This window comes from Heterocephalus glaber, unplaced genomic scaffold (assembly GCF_053883595.1).
Source record: "Heterocephalus glaber isolate CG9 unplaced genomic scaffold, H.glaber_assembly_v1.0 deba00001457, whole genome shotgun sequence".
NCBI classification, from domain to species: domain Eukaryota; kingdom Metazoa; phylum Chordata; class Mammalia; order Rodentia; family Bathyergidae; genus Heterocephalus; species Heterocephalus glaber.
In genome coordinates this window covers 42,064,996-42,089,136 of record NW_028258305.1, presented here as the reverse complement: position 1 = coordinate 42,089,136, position 24,141 = coordinate 42,064,996, and the positions used below count along the sequence as shown (strand labels likewise).

At 37.3% G+C, this 24,141-nt stretch overlaps 1 protein-coding gene across 17 annotated transcripts in view; it reads right to left on the bottom strand.

Moving 5' to 3' along the window:
• Positions 1-24,141, bottom strand: part of Dtnb (dystrobrevin beta) — a 334,007-nt gene that overhangs the window by 201,999 nt on the left and 107,867 nt on the right. For 15 of the 17 annotated variants that reach the window (XM_087216210.1, XM_087216215.1, XM_087216216.1 and 12 more), the window contains one exon: positions 4,989-5,070. In XM_087216210.1, coding sequence (XP_087072336.1) covers positions 4,989-5,070 — 82 coding nt within the window. Of the gene's footprint in view, positions 1-4,988; positions 5,075-24,141 lie in introns of all 17 variants that reach the window. The other 2 variants (XM_087216204.1, XM_087216220.1) reach the window with 1 other exon arrangement.

The window sequence follows — 24,141 nt, the reverse complement described above, 5'->3', positions numbered from 1 at the left end:
GTGGTCTGGTGTCCTCTGCGTCTTTGTATTGTGGAATCAGGTGGCTGCCTCCTATTTGGTATTCTCACATGTGTGTTCTATTTATTTCACTTAAGAGGATGGCCTCAATATGCATCCATTGAGCTATAATCAATCATTATTTTTTAGTGCAAATTGAGAGGGTTTGAAGAAAAGATTAGGTATCTTAGAAAACAGAGACAATGTAAATAAATCATATAGTTAAATTAACTAAGAGTTAAGTATGATTTAATAAATAATGAGCATTACAGTCTGCAAGTCTTGTTCTCATGAGTTGTATTTTTGGTTTCTGACATTATTGAGCTTTTATTATGCTTTTAACTAAATTTTGTATTCCTCTTATAAATCACTTGTGTTTAGAATTCTGTTGTAAGTTACTATTCAATCTGTGATACAATCGCCACATCAGGGAACCATTTCTATAAATGAATGACACGTGGAGACAGAAATGCTCTTAACACAAATCTGAAAAATCTAATTAACCCACAGCTACTACAGATGGGTCCTGAGGAATGGAAGCATTTTTAAAAGTCACTGTAGGGTCAGGGATGTAACTCAGTGGTGCTGCTGCCTGCCTCGAAAGCACAAGGTCCTGAGTTCAATCCCCAGTAGGAAAAAAAAAAAAAGTGACTGTATAATGCCAATTTGTAGCCAGCACTATAAGAAACTTTGTCCTAAGTGTTTTGAAAATTAATTTTGTTTCTTTTTCTTATACATACTTACATAATATGCTTACAAATAAACATGAGTGTAATTTTTTCACTTTCATAAAAAACAAAATTAAATTTATGGATCCTGAGGACCCATGAGTAGTACATATTAAACTAAAATGAAAAAGAAAAAAATAATAAAATGAGTTGGTAGTAGCTCCAACTAAAACGTTTCAAACTAAAAGAAATATTGAAGCGATTTCAAATGTTATCTTTTTTTTTTTGGTATCAGGGATCGAACTCCGTATCTTGCACTTGGGAGGCAGGTGGCAGAACCACTGAACTAAATCCCTGGCCTGCAAACATTATCTTGACATTAAAACATCAAATAAAAAAGTTATGAAAATATCATTAAAAATTTTTAATTTTTTAAATTCTGAAAGGGAAAAAAACAGAAAGATGAAAAGTAAAATGCTAATGCATATCCCACATACTGGAAAACCTAACATAGTGGAAACATTAATAGAGATAACAGTAAAGAATTCATTTAGTAGGAAGAGGTTGGAACAGGTACCAAGAACTAAAACAATGGACTAATTAGTAGATAGAAGAAAGTGGAAAAATGATGAACTATCATTTGATGTTACAACCTACTACTGTAGCTTATTTTGGCTGTACCATTATTCAGCCACCTCAACTAAGGAGGACATGATAACCAAGGGGCAAAGGTCTCACAACACCGAAAACGGACAACCACAGATTTCAAGTACTTCTCTCATAACAGAGTAATCATTTTATATCTTTACCTTAAATAAAATACTAAGAAGACTCATGTTTTCTCTGTCAATAGTATATGAAAAGTAGAAGCAAGGAGAGATTTCAAGAGCTGGTACACTAATAATATCATCAAGTTAGCTAGGTGATAAGGGACACACACACCCCATCACTGACAGTTAACAACAAATTAAAAACTGAAAAAGCACACTAAAACTGACACTTGAACAACACAAGTTTCAACTGCTTGGGTCACTTATAAAAGGATTTCTTATTTTTCTATTTTTGAAGATTTGTGACAATTTTTAAGAACCCAAAGATGAACTTCATAACTACAACTACCAAAAAAAATTAAGAAATGTATATCATGAATGTATAAAATATATCTAGATACGATTATTTATCAGTTATACCATAAGATATACAGAAATTACAAAAAGTTAAAATTTATCAAAACTTATAAAAACACAGATTATGCATGGCACCATTAGCAGTCAAGAGAATGTAAACGCAAAGATACCATACTAAAACATAAGGCTGCAGTACCCACTGAATGACTAATACTTCTGTAGCTGCCGCCCACTGCTACTGTAGTCAACTCAAGCCCCACCAGTACCTATGTAAAACACTGTGTGGCACAGGTCATCTCCAAGTGAGCAGCTTGTTTCTCCAGAGAATTACATTTTGTAGTACGAAGTGAGATGATTTCAAGTTTCTCATGATTCTCATGTATTTTTGTCATATGTAATACACAGAACACACAAAATATGTTCAGCTATTTATGGTATCCACAAGATTTCCACCAAGAGTAGGCTATTAGTAGTTAAGTTTTGGGAGACTGAAAAGTTATCTGTGGATGTTCTTACTGGGAAGATCAGCTCTCCCTTAACCTGGTGTTGTTCAAGGATCAACAACAGTCTCAAAATATCAGAAGGAACTATACAACCCTAAACTTCACAATTAGCCCTAAACACATCAGACAATGATATTACTAGGAGATGAAAAATGTTTAAGTTATGATCGGTGACTTTTGTTTAAACATCAACATTTTAAAGTAATTTCCACCTTATATGATTTAAATTAAAAAGTGGAAATAGGCTTCAATGCCCCAAAAAGGTTACTTATGTTCAATATCTCATTCCACAGTCAAGATATAATAAAAATGAAACAGAACTACAGGTGGTAGACAAACTGTAATTTTGATCATGAAGATACACCATATTTAAAATACGTCTGAATGAGATAAACATGCTTATGTGATCTAGTACAGTTTGTATCAGTCTGTACAGTGCAATGATCTGGCATTCTGAGCACACTGACATACCCCATTTGGCTTGGCATGTGTGTTCTCTTGCCATTTGAATGTTGGCTGCTTTGTGTTGAACACGAAGTTCAAAGCCACAGCAAAAAATCTGATATCGGGGCCTGTAGCTGTAGCTCAGTGGTATAGTGCTTGCCTAGCATGCTCAAGGCCCTGGATTTGAACCCCAGCAGCACAAAACAATAAAAACAAAACTGATACCCTTTTCATACTTATTAACAGAATTTTCATTTTTCACTAGTTAAAACAGAGAACTGTAGCCATTTTAGGATTCAAGTAATAATTTGTACTTGGCAAAAATTTAATCACCTAGTATATGTGAGGTGAGCTGAACCAATGTAAACATAGCAGACCATGTATAATCACAGGAACTTAAACTTCAGAATATGTCCTTATATAATCAATTTTCTACTGTTTTTCAAGCAGTCTCTCTATTATGAATAAAGATAGTATACAAATTTTTAAATCTGGAATTATCACTTAAAAACAGACAATATTTTAAATGTGGAATTATTTAAAACGAGACAAAATTCCAATTTTCTTTTTTGTGTTTGCATCAAATATAATTTCATCCATACTATCTTTCTCAGAAAAAGTCATTTTGAATTAAGTACGAAAGATTCTGGCCCAAAAGAGTAATATTTTGTGGTGCCAAGTGAAAAATCTCTGAAAAATATTTAAATAAAACTAAATTTTTAACCAAAAATATGCAAACTTTGCAGCTGATTTTGAAATGAAGATAAGCAGGGCAACAGTTAACCAAATCGCATGACCTAAGGTCCTTCTTTAGAATATCTGTATCTAATCTAGTGGATCATCTAGCATTCCAACTTTCAATGTCATAGTGACATGGAAGAAAAACCACAGGAAACAAATGCCTCATGAGGTGATCTTATGAAGAAATTTGGACTTGAATCTGATCAGGCCTCTGTTACTTTCAATTAAAAAAAAATTAGGGGGCCGGGGATTTAGCTCAGTGGTTCCGTCACCTGCCTCGCAATCGCAAGGTCCCTAGTTCAATCCCCGGTACCAAAAACAAAACAAAACAAAACAACTTAGGGGCACAGAGAAACATCAAAAGGATGCAATCATCAAAATCTAGTCTAAAAATCTAGAAATGCTATAAGACAGACGACGCAATTTTTTTCAACAGATAAATTCACAGAGTAGCTCAACATTTCATTAAAACTCACGGCTTCAATCTCATCTCCCGGAAACCTGACAGAGCTTCTTACTCTCTGGGAACCTGTATCATGGTACATGAACACTAGATTATAATTACATATCCTCTGATTACAGTACCAGCACGTAGAGAATGACAGGAGTAGCTTGGAACGGGGCTCTGAATTTAGATAAAATCTCAATGCTGTCCTCTCTATAAAGCAAAGAAAATGTCACCTGCTGCTCAAAGGAATTTTGAAGGATTCCATGAGAAAATAAATGTGAAATATATTTTTCCCATAAGAAAAACATTGTAAAATATACAAAAAGTATAAAAATATATGCCAATGCTTGGAATATCGTAGTCAGTAATTATCTGATGACTGAATAAGTGAAACCTTAAGCAGCAAAATTAAACAGTGATTTCAACTACATTCTTATAGTCTCCAGTGAAGAGTAAAATGTCAAAAAACAAAAAATAATAACAACAGGCCAGGGATTTAGCTCAGTGTCGCCATGCCTGCCATCCAAGTGCAAGGTCCTGAGTTCAATCCCCAGTACCAGAACAATATATATAATAATAATAACCCCTAAGGGAAAGATAACTGGGGTGGGGTGGGGGAACAAGTCACTAATTTCTAAATTGCTGAGCCTGACCCTAAGTACTAAGGAACAGCTTTACTACAACAAATACTACCTAATAAAGAATAGAATTAAAGGCTTAACTTGACCAAATGTGGTAAAAGCAATGCAATTTATTTTCTAAGAACTCTCGATATAATCATCTCCAAGCATAATTTTAATAATACGGAAAACATTTTTAATGGCTTTTGAAATGGCAGCCTTACTATTATGAACCTATTAAATCAACCACTTTTCCATCTGAACAGTAGGTGGCGTGACTCACAAACCTTGAGCCGGCTGCTGCAAAGTGATATATTTAATAAATCAATAAATATTAAAAGCTCAACATAGCATTATCCAAATTTCCGAAAACATTCATTTAAAACTGTTTGAGACCTAATTTGAAGATAAAATTTTTCAAATAATATGAGAATACTTACATCTCAATTTGTCCAGCATTTTTCCACCACACATGGTTGCTAACATAGCCTTAACTGAAAATACCGTCAACTTGCCTCGGCCCTCACTGCAAAATAAATATTAGAAATAATTGCTTTCTGAAACCATAAAAGCAGTCAATGTATCACTTCATATTTAGCAACCAGTAAAAGGACTACTGCCTTTATCAGTTACAATTTTACCACATTTAGAAACCCTTGGTTTTGTCCTTCATCCATGCTAAGTGAAGAATGCTGAAGCTAACCTGAATTACCTGGAAATGAGTTTGTAGGTCAGTCTGTAAAGTAATTTCTACTGGCTGTGAAGAACTCGAATAATTTCTTATTAGTTAAACCCATTATACTCGCATCTGAAGTGTTTTCAGGTAGTCAAAACTGAGGGACCACCTGGTTTGAGTAATTCAGGAATGGGTTCCTTACATCAGGACACTATAACAGGAGCTCACTGTTACGTACTAAACGATAAGGTGCACATGCCTATGAAGATTGTATACTACATTCATCTTTGTTTTCATTGTAACAACCTTTGAGTCACCATGCTGGTATTTATTCTAAGAAGCTTAATCATGTCCATTTCAGATCTTCTCAGACACCACTGTGAGAAAGAAGAGGTAAAGGGACATTAATACTAACTCCTTTTTATGAACTGGAAAGATGAAAAGAACGTAAATCAATTACCCAAAGAAATCAGACCACCCACCAACAAAACCAAGACAAGGCCCTGACCCATGTTCACTGCTCCATCCTTTTGGCCATACCCTGGTTCACTGTGGATAAAAAACTCCCTTGCTGACTGTTAAAGTTAGCATACGTAAGTTAACAACAGGTTTCTGTGTTACTCTCAGAGTTTGTGATCATAACTTCGTAGTAACTTAGAGTAAAATACCTTTGCAATAACAGGAACTATATCATCTTGGTTTTGAAAAGCAAATGTCCCCCTATTTACACTCACTAATGATCCTGAGAGTGCTCCTCAGTTTCCAAATCTTTCTTGCACATAGAAAGATCACTACATTTCATTAAGTTTATTCATAAAACAGGAGACTCTGTAACTAGATAAATAAAATTAGGATAGGGTTTTAGTTTTTGTTTGTTTTGTTTTGTTTTTGGATTTTGAGACAGGGTCTCACTAAGTATAAGGCTGACCTTGAATTCACTATGTAGCTAAGGTTGGCCTCAAGCCCTTGGTGATCTTCCTGCCTCAGCCTCCCAAGGGCTGGGATTACAAGCATGTGTCACCACGCCTGGCTCAGGATGGGCTTTTTAAAAAATACACAGTTATGCAGAAATAAAGACATCATCCCACATATAACCCTATACAGCACCTAGAAATTATGAGGAATATTCCTATGTCAAATTTCCACTGTATAAGCCAAGTATGGTGGCACACACCTACAATCCCAGCACTCGGGAGACTGAGGCAGGAGTACTGCCACAAGTTTGAGGCCAGCATGGGCTACATAGTGAGTTCAAGGTCAGCCTGAACTACACAGGGAGATTCTGTCTCGAAAAACAAAAATAAAACAAAATATCCACTGCATTATATGAGAAATGGCAATAGCTGAAAGATAATTAAAAGGAGTAGATTTCTAACAATGATGCAGAACGGTACCATATGTGGTTAAAAGTCACCCAGTGGTGTAAGAACTAGTAAGAGTTTGAAGATTAAATACCACAGTGCTGAGGACTCTGCAGACAGTCTGGAAGGAAAAACATAACATCCAGGAAATGCTATCAGAAGGAGTGCTTTTCTTCAGGAACTGACTGATCTCGAAAGTGATCATTATTGATGGTTCTGCTACTAAGGCAGGAGTATTGCCACAAGTTTGAGGCCAGCATGGGCTACATAGTGAGTTCAAGGACAGCCTAAACTACACAGCAGGACCCTGTCTCAAAAACTAACAACAACAACAACAACAAAAATGAGTGAGAAATAATATATGAAAGATAAAGAATCATATTCAAGAAAGATTAAATATTTGAAAAGCAAGCAAAGTACAGAACAAAATAATTTTTAGAACATTATCTAGAAATTATGTTAAAAGAGAGAAAATTACATTCTGAAATATTTACTTGTGTATATATAAACCATCTGTAAAAGGATACTGAATCAATAACAACACTGGTTGTCTCCAAAATAGGATGATTCAACCTCAGCCTTAAGAGAACTAAAGAGTGGGTACTATTTGTACTGGGTATGATGGCACATGCCTGTAATCTTAGCAATGAGGAAGGCTGAGTCAGGAGATTCGCAAGTTGGAGTCCTGACTGAGTAACTTAGTGAGATCTTGTTTTAAAATAAAAAATAAAAGGGGGGCCAAAGGGGGCCAGGGATTTAGCTCAGTGGCACCGCGCCTGTCTTGCAAGCACAAGGTCCTGTGTTCGATCCCCAGTACCAAAAAAAGGGGTGGGGGGAGCTAAGGATGTAGCTCAGTGGTGGAGAGCACCTGAGTTACTTTGATCCCCCAATATCACCAAAAAAGGGGCCCACTTAAATTTATAAATATGAAAAATGTCTATACTAAAAAAGAAGGTTCTCAAGTCAATAACTGAAGCTTCCAACTTGAGACACTAAATGAAACAGCAAATTAGACCCAAAACAAGAAAATAGGAAAAAATGAATGAGCAGAAATCAATGAAATTGAAATAAACAAAAAAAATCAAGGAGCTAGTTCTAGTTCTTTGCATGGATCAATACTAATACATCTCTAGCCAGACTATATGAGAGAGAGAGAGAGGAGAGAGAGAGAGACAGAGACAGAGACAGAGACAGACAGGCAGGATGAAAAAGAGGACATCACTACAGATTCTATAGACATTACAAAAATAAATAAATTTTACAAAGACAACAACTATGTCAACAACTTGGCTAACTTAGATGCAAATACTCCTTGAAAAACACAAACTAATCAGCTCACTCAAGAAGAAATAAATAACCTAACTAGGTCCTTATCCATTGTAGAAACTGAATCTCTATTTTAAAGTCTTCATTCAGAGAGTTATAATGGTAAAGTTCTTCATTCAGAGAACTATAATGGTAAATTCTAAACGCTTAAAATGAAATTGCACTTCTTTAAAAAAAAAGTTAGAAGGCCGGGGATTTAGCTCAGTGGTTCTGCCACCTGCCTTGCAAGCACAAGGACCCGAGTTCGATCCTGGGTACCAAAAAACAAAACAAACAAAAAGTTAAAGACTGAAAGTGAAGAAATAAAAATGTGTTTACTTCAAATAGTACAACCATCTACTTAGAAAATCCCAATGACAGGCCAGGGATTTAGCTCAGTGGTTCCGCCATCTACTTGGAAGCACAAGGTCCCGAGTTTGATACCTGGCACTCAAAACAACAAAATAACAACAACAAATCCCAATGAACCTCCTGAAAAAAAGCTACAAAACCTATTGAAATACTGTGAGTTTACCAACATTGCAGAATACAAGGTCAAAACACAAAATTCAATTTTACTTCTCTAAGCTAGCAAAAGACAATTAGAAATACAGGAACAAAAAATATGAAATAATTCGATGAAAAACTTTTTAAAAACATGATCAAAGTTGTATGCTCAAAGCTACAAAATATAAAAGCGAAACTTAAAGAGAGAACTACCATGTTCATGAAATGGAAAATTCAGTACTGTTAACGCATCAAGTCTCCCTAACCAGGTAGTATCTCCTTGTGATTCAATGCAACCCTCAGAGGTGCCAGGAGACTTTTCCCAGCCCTCTCACACTGCACTTCACTTTGCACAGCTAGATACATGAAGGATGTTTCCCCACACACCAAGCAAGTCTGCAGCAGACACTAGCTGGTGTCCTCTGATCCGATTCAACTCTGACACTATCCATCTGGAGATAGTAGCAGACCTCACGGGTTGAGCACTCCACCTCCTAAGACTGCCCCCAACTTCAGAAGGCAGCTGGAAGTAATGATGGCCACTCACACTTCCAACCACCCCCTATAAACCATGGATTCCCGCAACCCATCCTTGGGTTTGATTAATATGCTGGAGTGGCTCACAAACTCAGGGAAACACTGTGCTTACATTTACTTACTTATTCATAAAGACCATTCGAAGGATAAAGAACAGCCAAAGAGAAATGCACAGAGTGAGGTATGAAGGAAGGGGTGTGAAGTTTCCACGCCCTCCTCAGGCATACTGTATGTTCAGCTACCTGGAAGTTCTTCAAACCCAGCTCTTCTAGGTTTTTAATGAAAGCTCCATTACGTAGGTATGATTAATTAAATCACTGGTCAGTCACGCAGAACATGCCAAATCAGCCCCCTGCAGACAGGCAGGTCTGTGGACCCATATCAAGGTCACGAGTCGCGCAGAATAAGCCAAATCAGCCCGTGCCCTGGCAGCAATCCACTGGACACCACCCCCACCCCCCGCCTCTTCTCTGTACAGCCACCTGGTTCCACACTACAAAGATGCAGAGGACACCAGACCACCAGACCACTGTACTGGGTAAGTTGGAGTCATCTTCACCTCTCATCAGGATGGGGACTATCTTCAAGGGAAGGGCAGCTGGAACCTGCAATACAACTCTGCAGAGTTCAACCCTACAGGAGGACAGGGAGCTCAACTTGGGCCTTGCAGCCAGAAATCTGCCTGAATCTCACGGGTCTGTGACTAGCTTGCTGAGACTTATTGACTTCTATCTGCACACTGCTACCCACCTTGTCTATTGTGACATCAGAAACATACCCTGAAAGAGGCTGTTCATCTTCATTATTATTTTTTATTCCCAAAATTAGTATTATTAGTTTGGTTTTTTTTCTCTTTTCTTTTGCTGCTCTTATCTTTAATTTTTTTTCCTACTCTTTGCAAATGTTTGTTTTTCTCTCCTTTTTTTTCTTTTCTTCTTTCTTTTCTCTTTCCTTTCTCTCCCTCTTACACTCACTCTCTTGCTCCCCCACATTGTTCATCTTCCCTTTTTGTCCCTGTTTTGGTCCTCATTCGGAGTTCTTCTTTATTTTCCTATTATTCTCTTTTTCCTTCTCACCTGTGTCCTCTGGCCACACTGCTAATCTTCCCTTATCCTTCTTCGCATCTGTCCCTCCCTCCCCAACCCCTTCTAACTCCCCATCCCAAACGGTAAAGTTGTTATATTGAAGAGTTTATTCACTGTATGTTGGGTTGGTCCTCGACCTTGATTTAATTCACACAGCTAAACGTGATAGATTAATAACTACCACAAAATGTCATTTTCGAAGATGTACTTGATGCAGTGGTGTTGCTGACTGTATCACTTGGGCTAAGGTGTTGTTATTGACCTAGTTAATGAACCTTCCTAGTATAAGGAAAATGAGATAGCCTAAGAGTCATTAGAGACTCAAAACTTAAAGACCAGATATATCTGGAAGACACCTCTGAGAAGCAATCATTCCATAAGGGTTCTAATTACAAGCAACAAAGATACCTACAATAAGCAATTTCAAACTATCAACCCAGGAGTTAAACCATGGACAGTACCAAAAACAAAAATGAGAAGACATTTAAGCAAGGCACAAACTCAGACTTCCACCCCACCAAAGATAAATCCTGGGGAAAATGAGATGGAAAAGTCCCATAACCAACCACCTGGATACCCTGAACTGATAGCACAGGAAGTAACAAAACAGATGAATGAGGCTCTAGAAAAATTCAAAGCAGAAATAATCTCCCAGATATCTACAGAGATGGTGAGCAGAGTGAAAGACATGAACAGAAACAGATAAAAAAAAAAATAGATGAACCCAGAAACATGCTGGAAGCCATGAATACCCAGCATAAGAAAGAAATGGAAACCATGACCGCCCAATGTAAGAAAGAAATGGAATCCATGCAACAGATTCAAACAGATATTCAGGAGATCAAAAACTCCACTGAAAGTATCCACAGCAGATTAAGGGAATCTGAAGATAGAATATCAGATATAGAAGACAGGATCGTGGTTAGAGACCATGAAAATAGAGATTTCTTAAAAATAGTAAGGGACCATGAGAAATCAATTCAACAACTGCTAGACAATGCAAAGAAGAATAACATAAGACTGATAGGAGTCCATGAAAAAACAGGAGAAAGCACAACTGACATAAAAAAACTGTTCACAGAAGTAATAGTGGAAAACTTCCCAGACAGAGGTGGAGAATTGGACATACAGATAAGTGAGGCATATAGAACTCCAACTAGCCATGATCAAAAAAGATCTACATCTAGACATATAATAGTCAAGATCCCAGAAACCCAAGAGAAAAACAAAATCCTACAAGCAGTTAAAGAAAAGAAACAAATCATCTGCAAAGGAAAGCCCATCAGAATCACAGCAGATTTCTCAACACAAACTCTCAAATCAAGGAGAGCCTGGAGTGAAGTATTTCAAGCCCTAAAAGAAAATAACTTCCAACCTAGACTGTTGTATCCTGCAAAATTATCTTTCAAAATCGATGGGAAAATTAGATACTTCCACGACTAAGAACACCTGAGAAATTTCATGAACACCAAACCAGCACTACAAGCAATTCTAAACAATATCCTAGAAAAAAACAATGAAGGTCACCACTCCATGAGGCCCAACAGAGGGAAGCCACCAGGCAAGGTAAGACACTAAAGGGAAAGGGAGAAAAAATAAGAAAAGAGCCAACAAAAGTAAAACATCATGACTAGGATAAATCAATATCTATCAATTATAACCATCAATGTTAATGGCCTCAATTCACCAATCAAAAGAAATAGACTGGCAGAATGGATTAAAAAGGAAAATGCAACAATATGCTGTATACAAGAAACACACCTAACTCAAAAAGAAACTCACAGGCTGAAAGTAAAAGGATGGAAAACAGTTCTCCACACCATAGGAACCCAGAAGAAAGCAGGGGTAGCAATCTTATTTGCAGACAAAGTAGATTTCAAACCAAAACTAATTAAGAGAGACAAATATGGTCACTACATCCTTGTGAAGGGAACAATCCAAGAGGAAGAGATGACAATCCTAAATATATATGCACCAAATATGAATGCCCCCAACTATACAAAACAAATATTAATGGAGATGAAAAACCAAATAAACACTAACACAACTGTATTGGGAGACCTCAATACCCCACTATCACAAATAGACAGATCATCTAGACAAAAAGGTAACAAGGAAATTCTAGAACTGAACCAAGCTACTGAACAAATGGACTTAATAGATGTTTACAGAATGTTCCACCCCACAAAATTGGAATATACATTCTTTTCGGCTGCACACGGGTCATTCTCCAGAATAGACCACATGCTAGCTCATAGAACATGTCTAAGTAAATGTACAAGAATTAAAATTAACCCCTGTATCAGACCATAGTGCAATAAAATTGGAGATCAATAACATAAGAAACCGCAAAACCCCAACAAACACATGGAAACTGAATAACACCCTCTTGAACAACCAATGGGTTGCAGAAGTAATTAAAGAAGAAATTAAACAGTTTCTACAAGTAAATGAAAATGCCAGTACAACATACAGGAATCTATGGGACACAGTGAAAGCAATTCTATGCGGGAAATTCATAGCAGTGAATGCCCATATTAGGAAAACAGAGAAAACTCAGATAAATAACCTAATGTAGAACCTCAAGCTCCTAGAAAAAGAAGAGCATAATGAATCCAAAGCTCGTACAAGAGAGGAAATTATAAAGGTCAGGGCAGAAATCAATGCAACGGAGACTAAGAGAACAATACAAAAAAATCAATGAAGCCAAGAGTTGGTTCTTTGAAAGAATCAACAAAATTGATAAACCTTTAGCCAACCTTGTCAGAAAAGGAAAGAAAAGGCCCAAATCCATGCAATTAGGAATGAAAAGGGTGAAATTACAACAGACCCAGCAGAAATCCAGAGGATCATCAATACCTACTTTGAGAACCTCTACTCCAATAAAATGGAAAACGCAGAAGAAATGGGCAGATTCCTAAATACATACAAATTGCCAAAGTTAAATAAAGAAGATATAGCCATTCTAAACACCCCAATTACAATGAGTGAAATTGAAAATGTAATAAAATATTTAGGCTCTATCTTTTTTTTTTTTTTTTTGGTACCGGGGATCAAACTTGGGTCCTTGAGCTTGCAGGGCAGGTGGCAGAACCACTGAGCTAAATCCCCGGCCTGAAAATGTAATAAAATATTTACCAACAAAGAAAAGCCCAGGTCCTGATGGCTTCACTGCTGAATTTTACAAGACATTTAAAGAACTAATGCTATTACTCTTTAAACTCATCAAGGAAATTGAAAGGGAAGCAATACTTCCGAATTCATTCCTGGAAGCAAGTGTTACTTTGATTCCAAAACCAGGGAAAGACCCAACCCAAAAAGAGGCCTACAGGCCAATCTCCCTAATGAACATAGATGCAAAAATTCTCAACAAGATACTGGCAAACAGAATACAGAGGGTCATCAAGAAGATCATACACCCTGACCAAGTCGGATTTATCCCAGGGATGCAAGGATGGTTCAACATTCGTAAATCAATAAATGTAATACACCATATTAACAGAGTCAAGGACAAAAACCATATGATCATCTCAATAGATGCAGAAAAAGCATTCAACAAAATCCAGCACCCATTCATGATAAAAACCCTACAGAAAATTGAAATAGAAGGTCTTTATCTTAACCTGATTAAGGCTATCTATGAAAAACCAACAGCCAACATCATACTAAATGGTCAAAAACTGAAAACTTTCACACCAAAATCAGGAACAAGACAAGGATGCCCACTATCACTACTCCTGTTCAATATAGTTCTGGAAGCATTAGCCACAGCAATTAGACAAGAGAAAGAAATAAAAGGAATAAAGATAGGAAAAGAAGAAGTTAAACTGTCATTATTTGCTGATGATATGATACTTTACATAGAAGACCCAAAAAACTCCACCAGAAGACTTCTAGACTTAATTGACAGATTCAGTAGAGTAGCTGGATATAAGGTCAACACTCAAAAAACAACAACCTTCTTGTATACAAATAACAGACTCACTGAGAGAGAAATTAGGGAAACAATTCCTTTTACAACGCATCCAAAAAAATGAAATATCTAGGAATCAATCTAACAAAGGAAGCAAAAGACCTCTACACTGAAAACTACAGCACTCTGAAAAAAGAGATCAAAGAGGATACAAGAAAATGGAAGACATTCCTTGCTCCTGGGTAGGAAGAACCAATATAGTGAAAATGGCCATACTTCCGAAACTACTATATAGATTTAATGCAATGTCAATTGAAATTCCAACAATATACTTCACAGAACTAGAGAAAACAATCCAAAACTTCATTTGGAACCATAAGAGACCTAGAATAGCTAAAGCAATTCTAATCAACAGATACATGGCTGGGGGTCTCACAAACCCCAACTTGAAACTATACTACGAAGCTACTGTGATAAAAACAGCATGGTACTGGCAAAGGAACAGACCTGAGGATCAGTGGAATAGATTAGACAATGCAGAAACAACTCCAGACATGCTTAGCCACCTCATCTTTGACAAAGGAGCCAACCACCATCATTGGAGGAAAGATAGCCTATTTAATAAATGGTGTTGGAAAAACTAGATTGCAACCTGCCAACAATTAAAACTAGACCCATACCTATCACCATGCACTAAACTAAGATTGAAGCGCATTAAAGATATAAATATTAAGATAGAAACACTGAACCTGCTGGAAGATAAGTTAGGTAGAACTCTTGAAGACATTGGCATAGGAAAAGACTTCATGAACAAAACCTCAGCAGCACGGGAACTAACAGAATCAACAACTGGGATCTCATCTTATTAAAAAGCTTCTGCACTGCAAAAGAAACCACCAACAGAGCCTACAGACAATGTACAATATGGGAAAAATATTTTAGCAGCTGTACCTCAGACAAAGGACTACTACCTAGAATATATAAAGAACTGAAAAAAATCAGACCCCCCAAATTCAAAGACCCAATTCAAAAATGGGCATCTGAAATGAACAGACATTTCTCAGACAAAGAAGTAAAAGCAGCAAATAAATATATGAAAAAATGTTCAACATCACTCGTCATTCGAGAGATGCAGATGAAAACAACGAGATTCCACCTGACCCCAGAAAGAATGGCTGCTTTCAAGAAATCAACAAATAAGAAATGCTGGAGGGGTTGTGGGGAGAAAGGAACCCTTCTCCATTGTTGGTGGGAGTGCAGAATGGTGCAACCACTGTGGAAGTCAGTATGGAAATACCTCAAAGAACTAGGACTAGAGGTCCCATTTGACCCAGCTATTCCCCTGATGGGGATCTTCCCAAAAGAATTAAAAGAATCATACCACAGTGATATATGTGCACCCATGTTCATAGCGGCACAGTTTGTAATAGCTAAAGCTTGGAAGCAGCTCAAGTGCCCATCAAATGGAAACTGGATAAAGAAAATGTGGTTTTTTTATAAAATGGAGTACTACTCAGCCATAAAGAACAAAAAACTAGAGTCATTTATAACTAAATAGATGCATATCGGGGCCATACTCTTAAGTGAAATAAATAGGACACACATGTGTAAATACCGAATAGTTTCTCTAGTGTAAGAAACTGATAATGTAAACAAGGGTTAAAATGATTAAAATGAATAATTGATAATTTGAAATAGGAAAAAAGGTCCAAAAACGAAGGGGTGAAGGGAGGGGAAGGGGAAAGTAAAAGAGGGAAAGGAAAAACGATGAGAAAAGAAAAAAAAAATGGAAATGAAATCTACGTAAATAGGGAAGGGCAGAGGGGGTGAAGGGGGCACAGGTAACGGGGAAAAAAATAACAACCAAGATACATCATGTACAGGTACAATCACCCAATGATAAATGTAAACGAACTGTATACCTAAAATGTACCAATAAAAGAACTAAAAAATAAAAAAAATTTAAAAGTAAATAAATAAATAAATCACTGGCCACTGGAGTTCAACTCAACCCTCAGCCCCTCTCCACTCCACAGAGCTGGGGGATGGGACTGAAGATCCCAATCCTCTAACCACAGGGGCTGGTTGCTCTGGTAACACTCCCCCTCAATCCCCAGCTATATAGGAGCCCACCAAGAGTTACGTCACTACAGCAAATGACACTGCCATTGCCCAGGAGATCCAAGGGATTTAGGTGCTACGTCAGACTTCCTGTCACTCTGGAAATTAAGAGGCCTTAAGGGCTCTGCATCAGGAACCAACTATCAGCAAAAAATTCTCCTCCCTTACTGACACTGTCTACAAGGGCATCAGGAGCTCCATCTCGGGAACAGGGCAGAGACCAAACACTGAAAGATTCTCCCAGCACTTCTATCTCTCAGGTACTGCAAAGGTGTTATTAGAAGCTCTGTGCCAGAAGCTGGAGCACGAAAGACCAATGTGTATATTTCTTATTATTTCACAAAATATTTCATATTATTTCACAAATTTATAAAATGACATTTTTGTAGATATCAATAAGAAAAGTCATTGTGTATCCTTAGATTTCTAAGCTCATGTACCAAAATCTATTTTTTTCCCTTGCTGGGGACCAAATCCACAGTATTGGTAGATTAGTAAGATATAAAAATATACTACTCAGGGCCGGGGGTTCTGCCACCTGCCTCGAAAGCACAAGGCCCTGAGTTTGATCCCCAGTACCAAAAAAAAAAAAACCTACTCAGAGCTGGTCGTGGTGACACACACCTGTAATCCCAGCACTCAGGAGGCTGAGGCAGCAGGATTGCTAAGAGTTCGAAGCCAGCCTGGGCTACATAGTGAGTTCAGGGCCAGCCAGAACTACAAAGGGAGACTCTGCCTAAAAAATAACGAAAACAAACAAACCAAAAATTTACTCAAATGCCTAAAGCTCACTCTATTTTTGTTATATTTATAAACTTCCCCATGTTTTTTTTTTTTGGTACCAGGAACTGAACTCAGGACCTTGCGCTTGTGAGGCAGGCCACAGAACCACTGAGCTAAATCCCCCGCCCCCTATGTTATTTTAATATGCATCCAGATCCTAGAACTAGTAACACAAGAGCTTTGAACGCAATACTAAGACTTCACTTTTTATTTTGTCAGCAATGATAAATCAATAAAAGATTAAAGAAAATTAACAATATTATGTTTGTATAAATCTTTTTAGCTCCAAATTTCACTTCCTTCAGAGACCAAATAATATCTAATCTTGCTACAGAGTAGAAACTGGCTCTGTGTACGCAAGCATAAGGCAAGCGTAACAGAGCCGAACATACTAGGAAGAGAGCAGGTCAGACTTTCATCTCCCCATGAAAAAGCATGAAAACCATTACACCCCATCTACATCTGAAACCCACTAGTACTCATCTGTGAACTCCATGTAGCAGGTTTTACTGTCATCTTCTAAAAATCATAATAATAATTAGCACTTATACAACATTTTTTCCTGATCTTCAAAATGACTTAGAAACACTAATGTTTTATGATATTTTGCATAAACTAGACCTAGATTGAGTCTTATATTCAAATATAGAACATATAAAATTTTCAAGTAACCTGGAGCAGCACTAAAATACATTCCTCTACATTTTTCTCCATTCACTGGGACTATTACTCTTCTTGATGCTGGCCTGTAAATCGAGTAGTCTAGGCTAACCCAGATCAGGGTCTCCATAGTAAGAAAACTCATCAATCTCTCAATTATTACCAGTTACATGTGATCCCTTAACAGGTCATCTCTCATATCCACTTTGTAACAATTTTTCTTATCTACAACAGCCACACACAACTTCCACCCAACAAATCATGGATCCTCTCTCTTCTCTGCCATATGCACATCAGGAGTACTTCATATCACATGCTTTACTGAGGTGGGGATATGCATCTATGTCAATGAATAACTCAGTAAGAGAAAGAAAACAGGTAAGAAAAGTTGAAGGAGTTCTACAGGCTGGTAAAAGTAGAGGTATCTGAAATTAAGGATCACAATGTTTAGAGCATTTCAATTTAAGAATGTGTAAGTATGCAACTATACATCTTGAGAACAGGGGAAGCGGGCTCAGGTCTTAATTATAAATTAATAGTCCACTTAGAATGCTTATCATCATTTACAATGTCTACTATCAAAAGGTTAATTCATTCTTGAAAAGAAAATATTAAATAAAAACAAACTAGTGTAAAGACAGTTAGATATATTTATTAAAAACCTCATTTTGCAATCAAAGTATAACTTGGCATAAAGAAGCAATCATCCACCAAATTAGTAGAGAGATACTCTTTTTTTTTTTTTTGGCACCTGGGATCGAACTCGGGACCTTGCACTTTCAAGGCAGGGACTGGACCACTGAGCTAAATCCCTGGCCCCTCTCTTTCTTTCTTTTTTTTTTTGAGACAGGGTCTCACTATGTATTCCAGGCTGATCTTGCTGATCTTAGACTCATTATGTAGCTCAGGCTGGCGTTAAACTTATGCCAAGCCTCCCGCCTCAGCTTCCCAAGTGCTGGGATTATAAGTGTGCACCACCACACCCTCCGAGAGGGATACTCCTAAAATCTTACCTCTTGGGATTTCATCTTATTAAAAAGCTTCTGCACTGCAAGAGAAACCACCAACAGAGCTAACAGACAACCTACATTGTGGGAAAAATTTTTTAGCAGCTGTAACTTAGACAAAGGGGTACTATCTCGAATCTATAAAAAACTGAAAAAAACAAGAACCCCCAAATTCAAAGACCCAATTCAAAAATGGGCATCTGAAATGAACAGACATTTCTCAGACAAAGAAGTAAAAGCAGCAAATAAACATATGAAAAAATGTTCAACATCACTGGTCATTTGAGAGATGCAGATGAAAACAATAATGAGATTCCACCTCACCCCAGAAAGAGTGGCTGCTATCAAGAAAACAACCAATAACAAATGCTGGCTGGGGTGTGGAGAGAAAGGAACCCTTCTCCATTGTTGGTGGGAGTGCAGACTGGTGCTACCACTATGGAAATCAGTGTGGAGATACCTCAAAGAACTAGGGCTGGAGGTCCCATTTGACCCAGCTATTACCCTGGTGGGTATCTTCCCCCCAAAATTAAGAGACTCGCACCACAGAGATATATGTGTACCCATGTTTATAGTGGCACAGTTTGTAATAGCTAAAGCTTGGAAACAGCCTAAGTGCCCATCAACTGGAAACTGGATAAAGAAGATATGGTTTTTTAATAAAACAGAGTACTACTCAGCCATAAAGAACAAGAAACTAGAGACATTTATAGCTAAATGGATGCATATTGAGGCCATCCTCTTGAGTGAAATAAATAGGACACACATGTGTAAATACTGAATAGTTTCTCTACTGTGAGAAACTGAAAGTATAAATAAGGGTTAAAACAAATAACTGATAATGTGAAATAGGAAGAAAAGGTCCAAAGGGCTAGGGGAAGTGGGAGGGGTAGGGGAAAGGAAAGAAGGGAAAGGAAAAATTATGAGAAAAGGAAAAAATGGAAACAAAGTCTTTGTAAATAGGGAAGGGTGGAGGGGGTGAAGGGAGGACATTTATAGCTAAATGGATGCATATTGAGGCCATCCTCTTAAGTGAAATAAATAGGACACACATGTGTCAGTAAATACTGAATAGTTTCTCTAGTGTGAGAAACTGAGAATGTAAATAAGGATTAAAAGGATTAATAACTAATAATTGATACTTTGAAACAGGAAAAGGTCCAAAGGGGTAGGTGGTGGTGGGAGGAGATGGGGAAAGGGAAGAATGGAAAGGAAAAATTATGAGAAAAGAAAAAAAAAATGGAAACGAAGTACGTAAATAGGGAAGGGTGGAGGGGTGAAAGGTGCACAGGTAATGGGGAAAAAATAAGAACCAAGATACATCATGTACAGGTACAAACACCCAATGATAAATGTAAATGTATTATATACCTAAAATGTGCCAATAAAAGAATTTAAGCAATAAATAAATAGATAAATAAAATCTTACCTCTCAAATAATGTTATTCATAATTTTCCCTTCAAAAAGAAAAACAACTTAGGTTCCTCCTCTCCACTACTTACTTTGTAAGCTAAACTTCAGCACTGACTCCTTTCCTATGAATGTTTTTCTTGGCACTGAAACCCCTCAGTCCACCTTAAGCCTAAATGCAACTTCTTTTATACAGAAACTGTCCCCGAACAAAGCAAAGAAAAGGTGTTAACTTCCATTTCTCCAGTATTTCTTTAGGGCTTCAGTTTTCTTACTCTACAATTAGAGGCACACAGTCAGAAACTGCAGTTGCTTAGCAACCTAATACCCCATAATGAGGAAAACTGATTTTTTTCTGGGAAGAACTCATTCTTGATCCTTCCCACCAGATATCTGAAAGTATTCAATATATACTGGTCAAGTTACATTTAAAATTAAATAGTGAGCTGCCCTGGACAAGACATATACAACCTCACAAATGCCCCTTTTTTGGGGTACCAGGGATCAAACTTAGGACCTCACACTTGCCAGGCAGACGCTGTGCCACTGAGCTAAATTCCCGGCCCCAGATGCCCATGTTTTTACTACTTCCAATGTAAGGTACAAGTTTGTAAGGAATCAATTCTCTCCAAATGAGATTTGGAAAAAAATATTTAATATGGTGTTATCACAAACAATATAACTCACTTAAAATCTAGCCTACTATAGCTGCAGAATTGTTTATGAGTTTAATGTTTTAAATGTAACACGATTAACAGTGAATAATATTAACCCCTATCCAAAGAAATGAAAGAACCAGATAATATTTTTGAGAGTGACTAGAGAGAGGAAACAAGTCGTTTTAATCCCAGACAGAAGCCCTCCCCCAACACCCCCTTTCTCCCTCAGGAGCATGATGATTCTCCTTCTCAGACTTCTCTGCATGATTCATTTCCATGGACCCATCATTTCAGAGCCTGACAATAAACCATGCACATGACTTCTAAAGAGAGTTCTCATTATCCAGCACTGAGCAAACACCATTATTAGCTCCGTGTCAGGCTAAGCAGACAGTGAGTCACCCTGAATAAACACTGCTGTGTTTTAACATGCAGGTACCTTCAGCAGTCTTTGCAATCCTTACCAGTGTGTGCCCTTTGGCTGGGAAACAGTTCGTTTCAGTTTAATAAAGTTTCATACTCTTCTTATCTTTTCATATTTAAACTAACCTAATCTAGATGATGTTTCCTGGCTGTGCGGTACTTCATGAAGTTTCCTATGCAAGTTAATAGTTTTGAAAATGAGACTACAGGGAACATTTTTTTACTTAAGAAAACAAGCTGTTTCTATATCTTTAGCAAACAATTATGGATGCTGCCAAAAATAAATTAGCATTTCTTGTATGAACATAGACTTCTGCTTTAGAAACATTATTACCAGCCAAATTATCACATGTTGCTAAAAGGGATAAGAGCATTTTTCTTTTATTATCAAAAACTTGTATTTTTCCAATTAATCTTAATTTATGAAACCACAGTGAATGGATTATGCAATAATCAACTGCAAATCACAAATCCACTCAGCAAAAATGCCAAACAGATTAATCAAGTAAAATCAACTTAGAATATTATTCAATTTTATTACGATCAGAATGCCTACTGCTTTTCATTTCAATCTTAGGGACATTTATTAAGAATCCAATGCTATACTTATTGAGGGATAAAATAAAGTAGAATATCTGCTGTCAAGGGCTTTAATTTCATGTGCACACTGATGAAGTAGTTTAGAACATTACATAATTGAAGGCTAAAAAAATGATACCGACAAGAACCTCAGGTCATCAAAGTGATAAAATTGAGGTTGCTAATAGTTTTTTTAGATTTACACATTCAGATCTTCTAAGTACTAATGGGAAAAATCAGCATGTACACAGTTTTAACAAAATAATCAACTTACACTTTCATATGCATATGCAAATGTGGTTTGTACAAAGGGTATGCATCAGAAGCCATAAATTCATACTTTATATATTTCACATGATTAAAATGCTCACGACAGAAATGAAATATTCAGAAAAGTACATTTTGGCTCTATAGTATAGGGGGCTTTTTTGGTACCAGGGATGCAACTCGGGTCCTTGCGCTTGTGCAGCAGGCAGCGAAACCACTGAGCTAAATCCCCGGCCCTATAGTATAGGTTTTGTATGAAATGTTGTAGTTCGTTATTTCCTGGATAGTACAATGAAATAAAAACAAAATATAGGATAAGCTACTAAGCTCAATGTATCTATTTTATAAAAAGATCCTTCAGGGGCTGGGGATTTAGCTCAACGGTTTCACCGCCTGCTGTGCAAGTGCAAGGACCCGAGTTGGATCCCCGGTATCAAAAAAAAAAAGATCCTTCAAACTGTATTTAATCAAGCAATATCTCCAATAAAATGATTATAAATTCTTTATAATTTGGTTTTTGAAAGGGAGTTGGGGTGAGGTGAGGGATAAATATATGTTGTACTACATTAGATTCCTATAAGAAAATTATTCCTATAAGAAATACACCTCACTTCTAAATCATAATTATCAAATGTTAAAAGTAAATTCTTCCATTATGTCGACTGTTATTAATTTTGCAAAAGCATCTTGATGGAGACTCATTTCGTATGCAAATTGAAATACTATCAGCCACTGAACTATACAAATAAAGCCAATGTGGTTAACAAATGTGTTTTACAGCTATGAAATAACTGTTTCACATTAAATTACATAAGATGAAAGGATACAGAAAGTCAATCAATTACTGGCATTTCCTATTTTGACCTGAGGCCATCTGGGAATAATCTTTCATTTTGCGAAACAAGGGAACATCACCAAGGAGAAAAACTATGCAATGGGGTTGCTAATATTAAGGAAAGCTACAATACAGGTAGAAACTTGGGATGAACCCTGAAAAAGATAAAAGAGTTACATAAGAAGAAAAAGAGACTGGGCATTGCTAGGATGCTAGCTAGGGTAGGGGTAGGGCTGAGGGCAACCAACAGACAAGAAGAAAAAATGAGCATGCTGTGTTGAAAAACAGGAGAGCCTCGTGGAGTTAACTAGAGTTTGGTGTGAGCAGGGAAGCAAGGGTTGGCACAATCAGACACACTGAAGATGAGGAGCTGAATGCAAAACCACAGGGAGTCTTTAAAGGTTTCTGAGGAAGGAGGCTACACGATGAGGATAGTGTCTTAAACAGGTTAATTTGGAACAAGGCACTGAATAGAATAGAAAAGTTTCTTCTGGACTCCTCATTACTACTTATCAGTTTCAGGGGGGAAAAAAGGCAAAAGAAAAGGAATATACTCAGAAAAAGTATTCTCTTGTCCTTTCTTAAAAAAAAAAAAAAAAGAAAGGATAAACAAGCAAAAATATTTCTGAAACATTAGCTAATGGTCAAGCCCTTTGGAAGCTAAAATCTGAAAAGATTCCTGTTTGGAAATTACCACAATGGCTTCTTGAGGGAGAAAAGGTACAAAATGCAGAGTAAATACACTCATTTCTGCTCCCTGGGCAATTCTGCCACCAGGTACCCAGAGGTAACTGTGGCTGGTTACTTGTTTCAGCAGCAACACATTACACATCTCACCACATGACAGCATCACAGAGGATGGCACCAGGCAGGTACCCGGCTCCACTCCTTGCCCTACTCAGGGCAGCTACTTTTCTCCACTGTACAGCAGGTCCCCCACCCTGAAACCCTACTTCAAAACATTCAGGACCCCTAACTCATTCTCTATCATTTCCCAAACTTCCCTAAAACAACTGTGATCAGATCCTTAGGAGCTAAAATATGTTACTGCTGAGGAAAAATTTCCCATTGAGCACAAGTACTCTAATTTTATTGGGCTTTTTTCTTGTCATTTGAATAAGGACGAGTAGGGATGCAAGTACACACATGAAATGAGGGGCTGGGGATGTAGCTCAGTGGTGCTGCTGCCTCCCTCACAAGCGCAAGGTCCCTAGTTTTATCCCCGGTACCAAAAAAAAAAAAAAATACACGAAATGTCTGTACTGCCAGAAAATTTTAGGTTTGTTTAAAAATCACTAGTGAGGAAGACTGTGACCTGATTATTATCTTTTATCATCAAGGGCCAGGGATTTAGCTCAGTGGTTCCACTGCCTGCCTCACATGCACAAGGACCCAGGTTCAATCCCCCGTACCAAAAAAAAAGTTTTTGTTTCTGCTTTGTGCTTGCTGGGGTGTGGGGGTGAT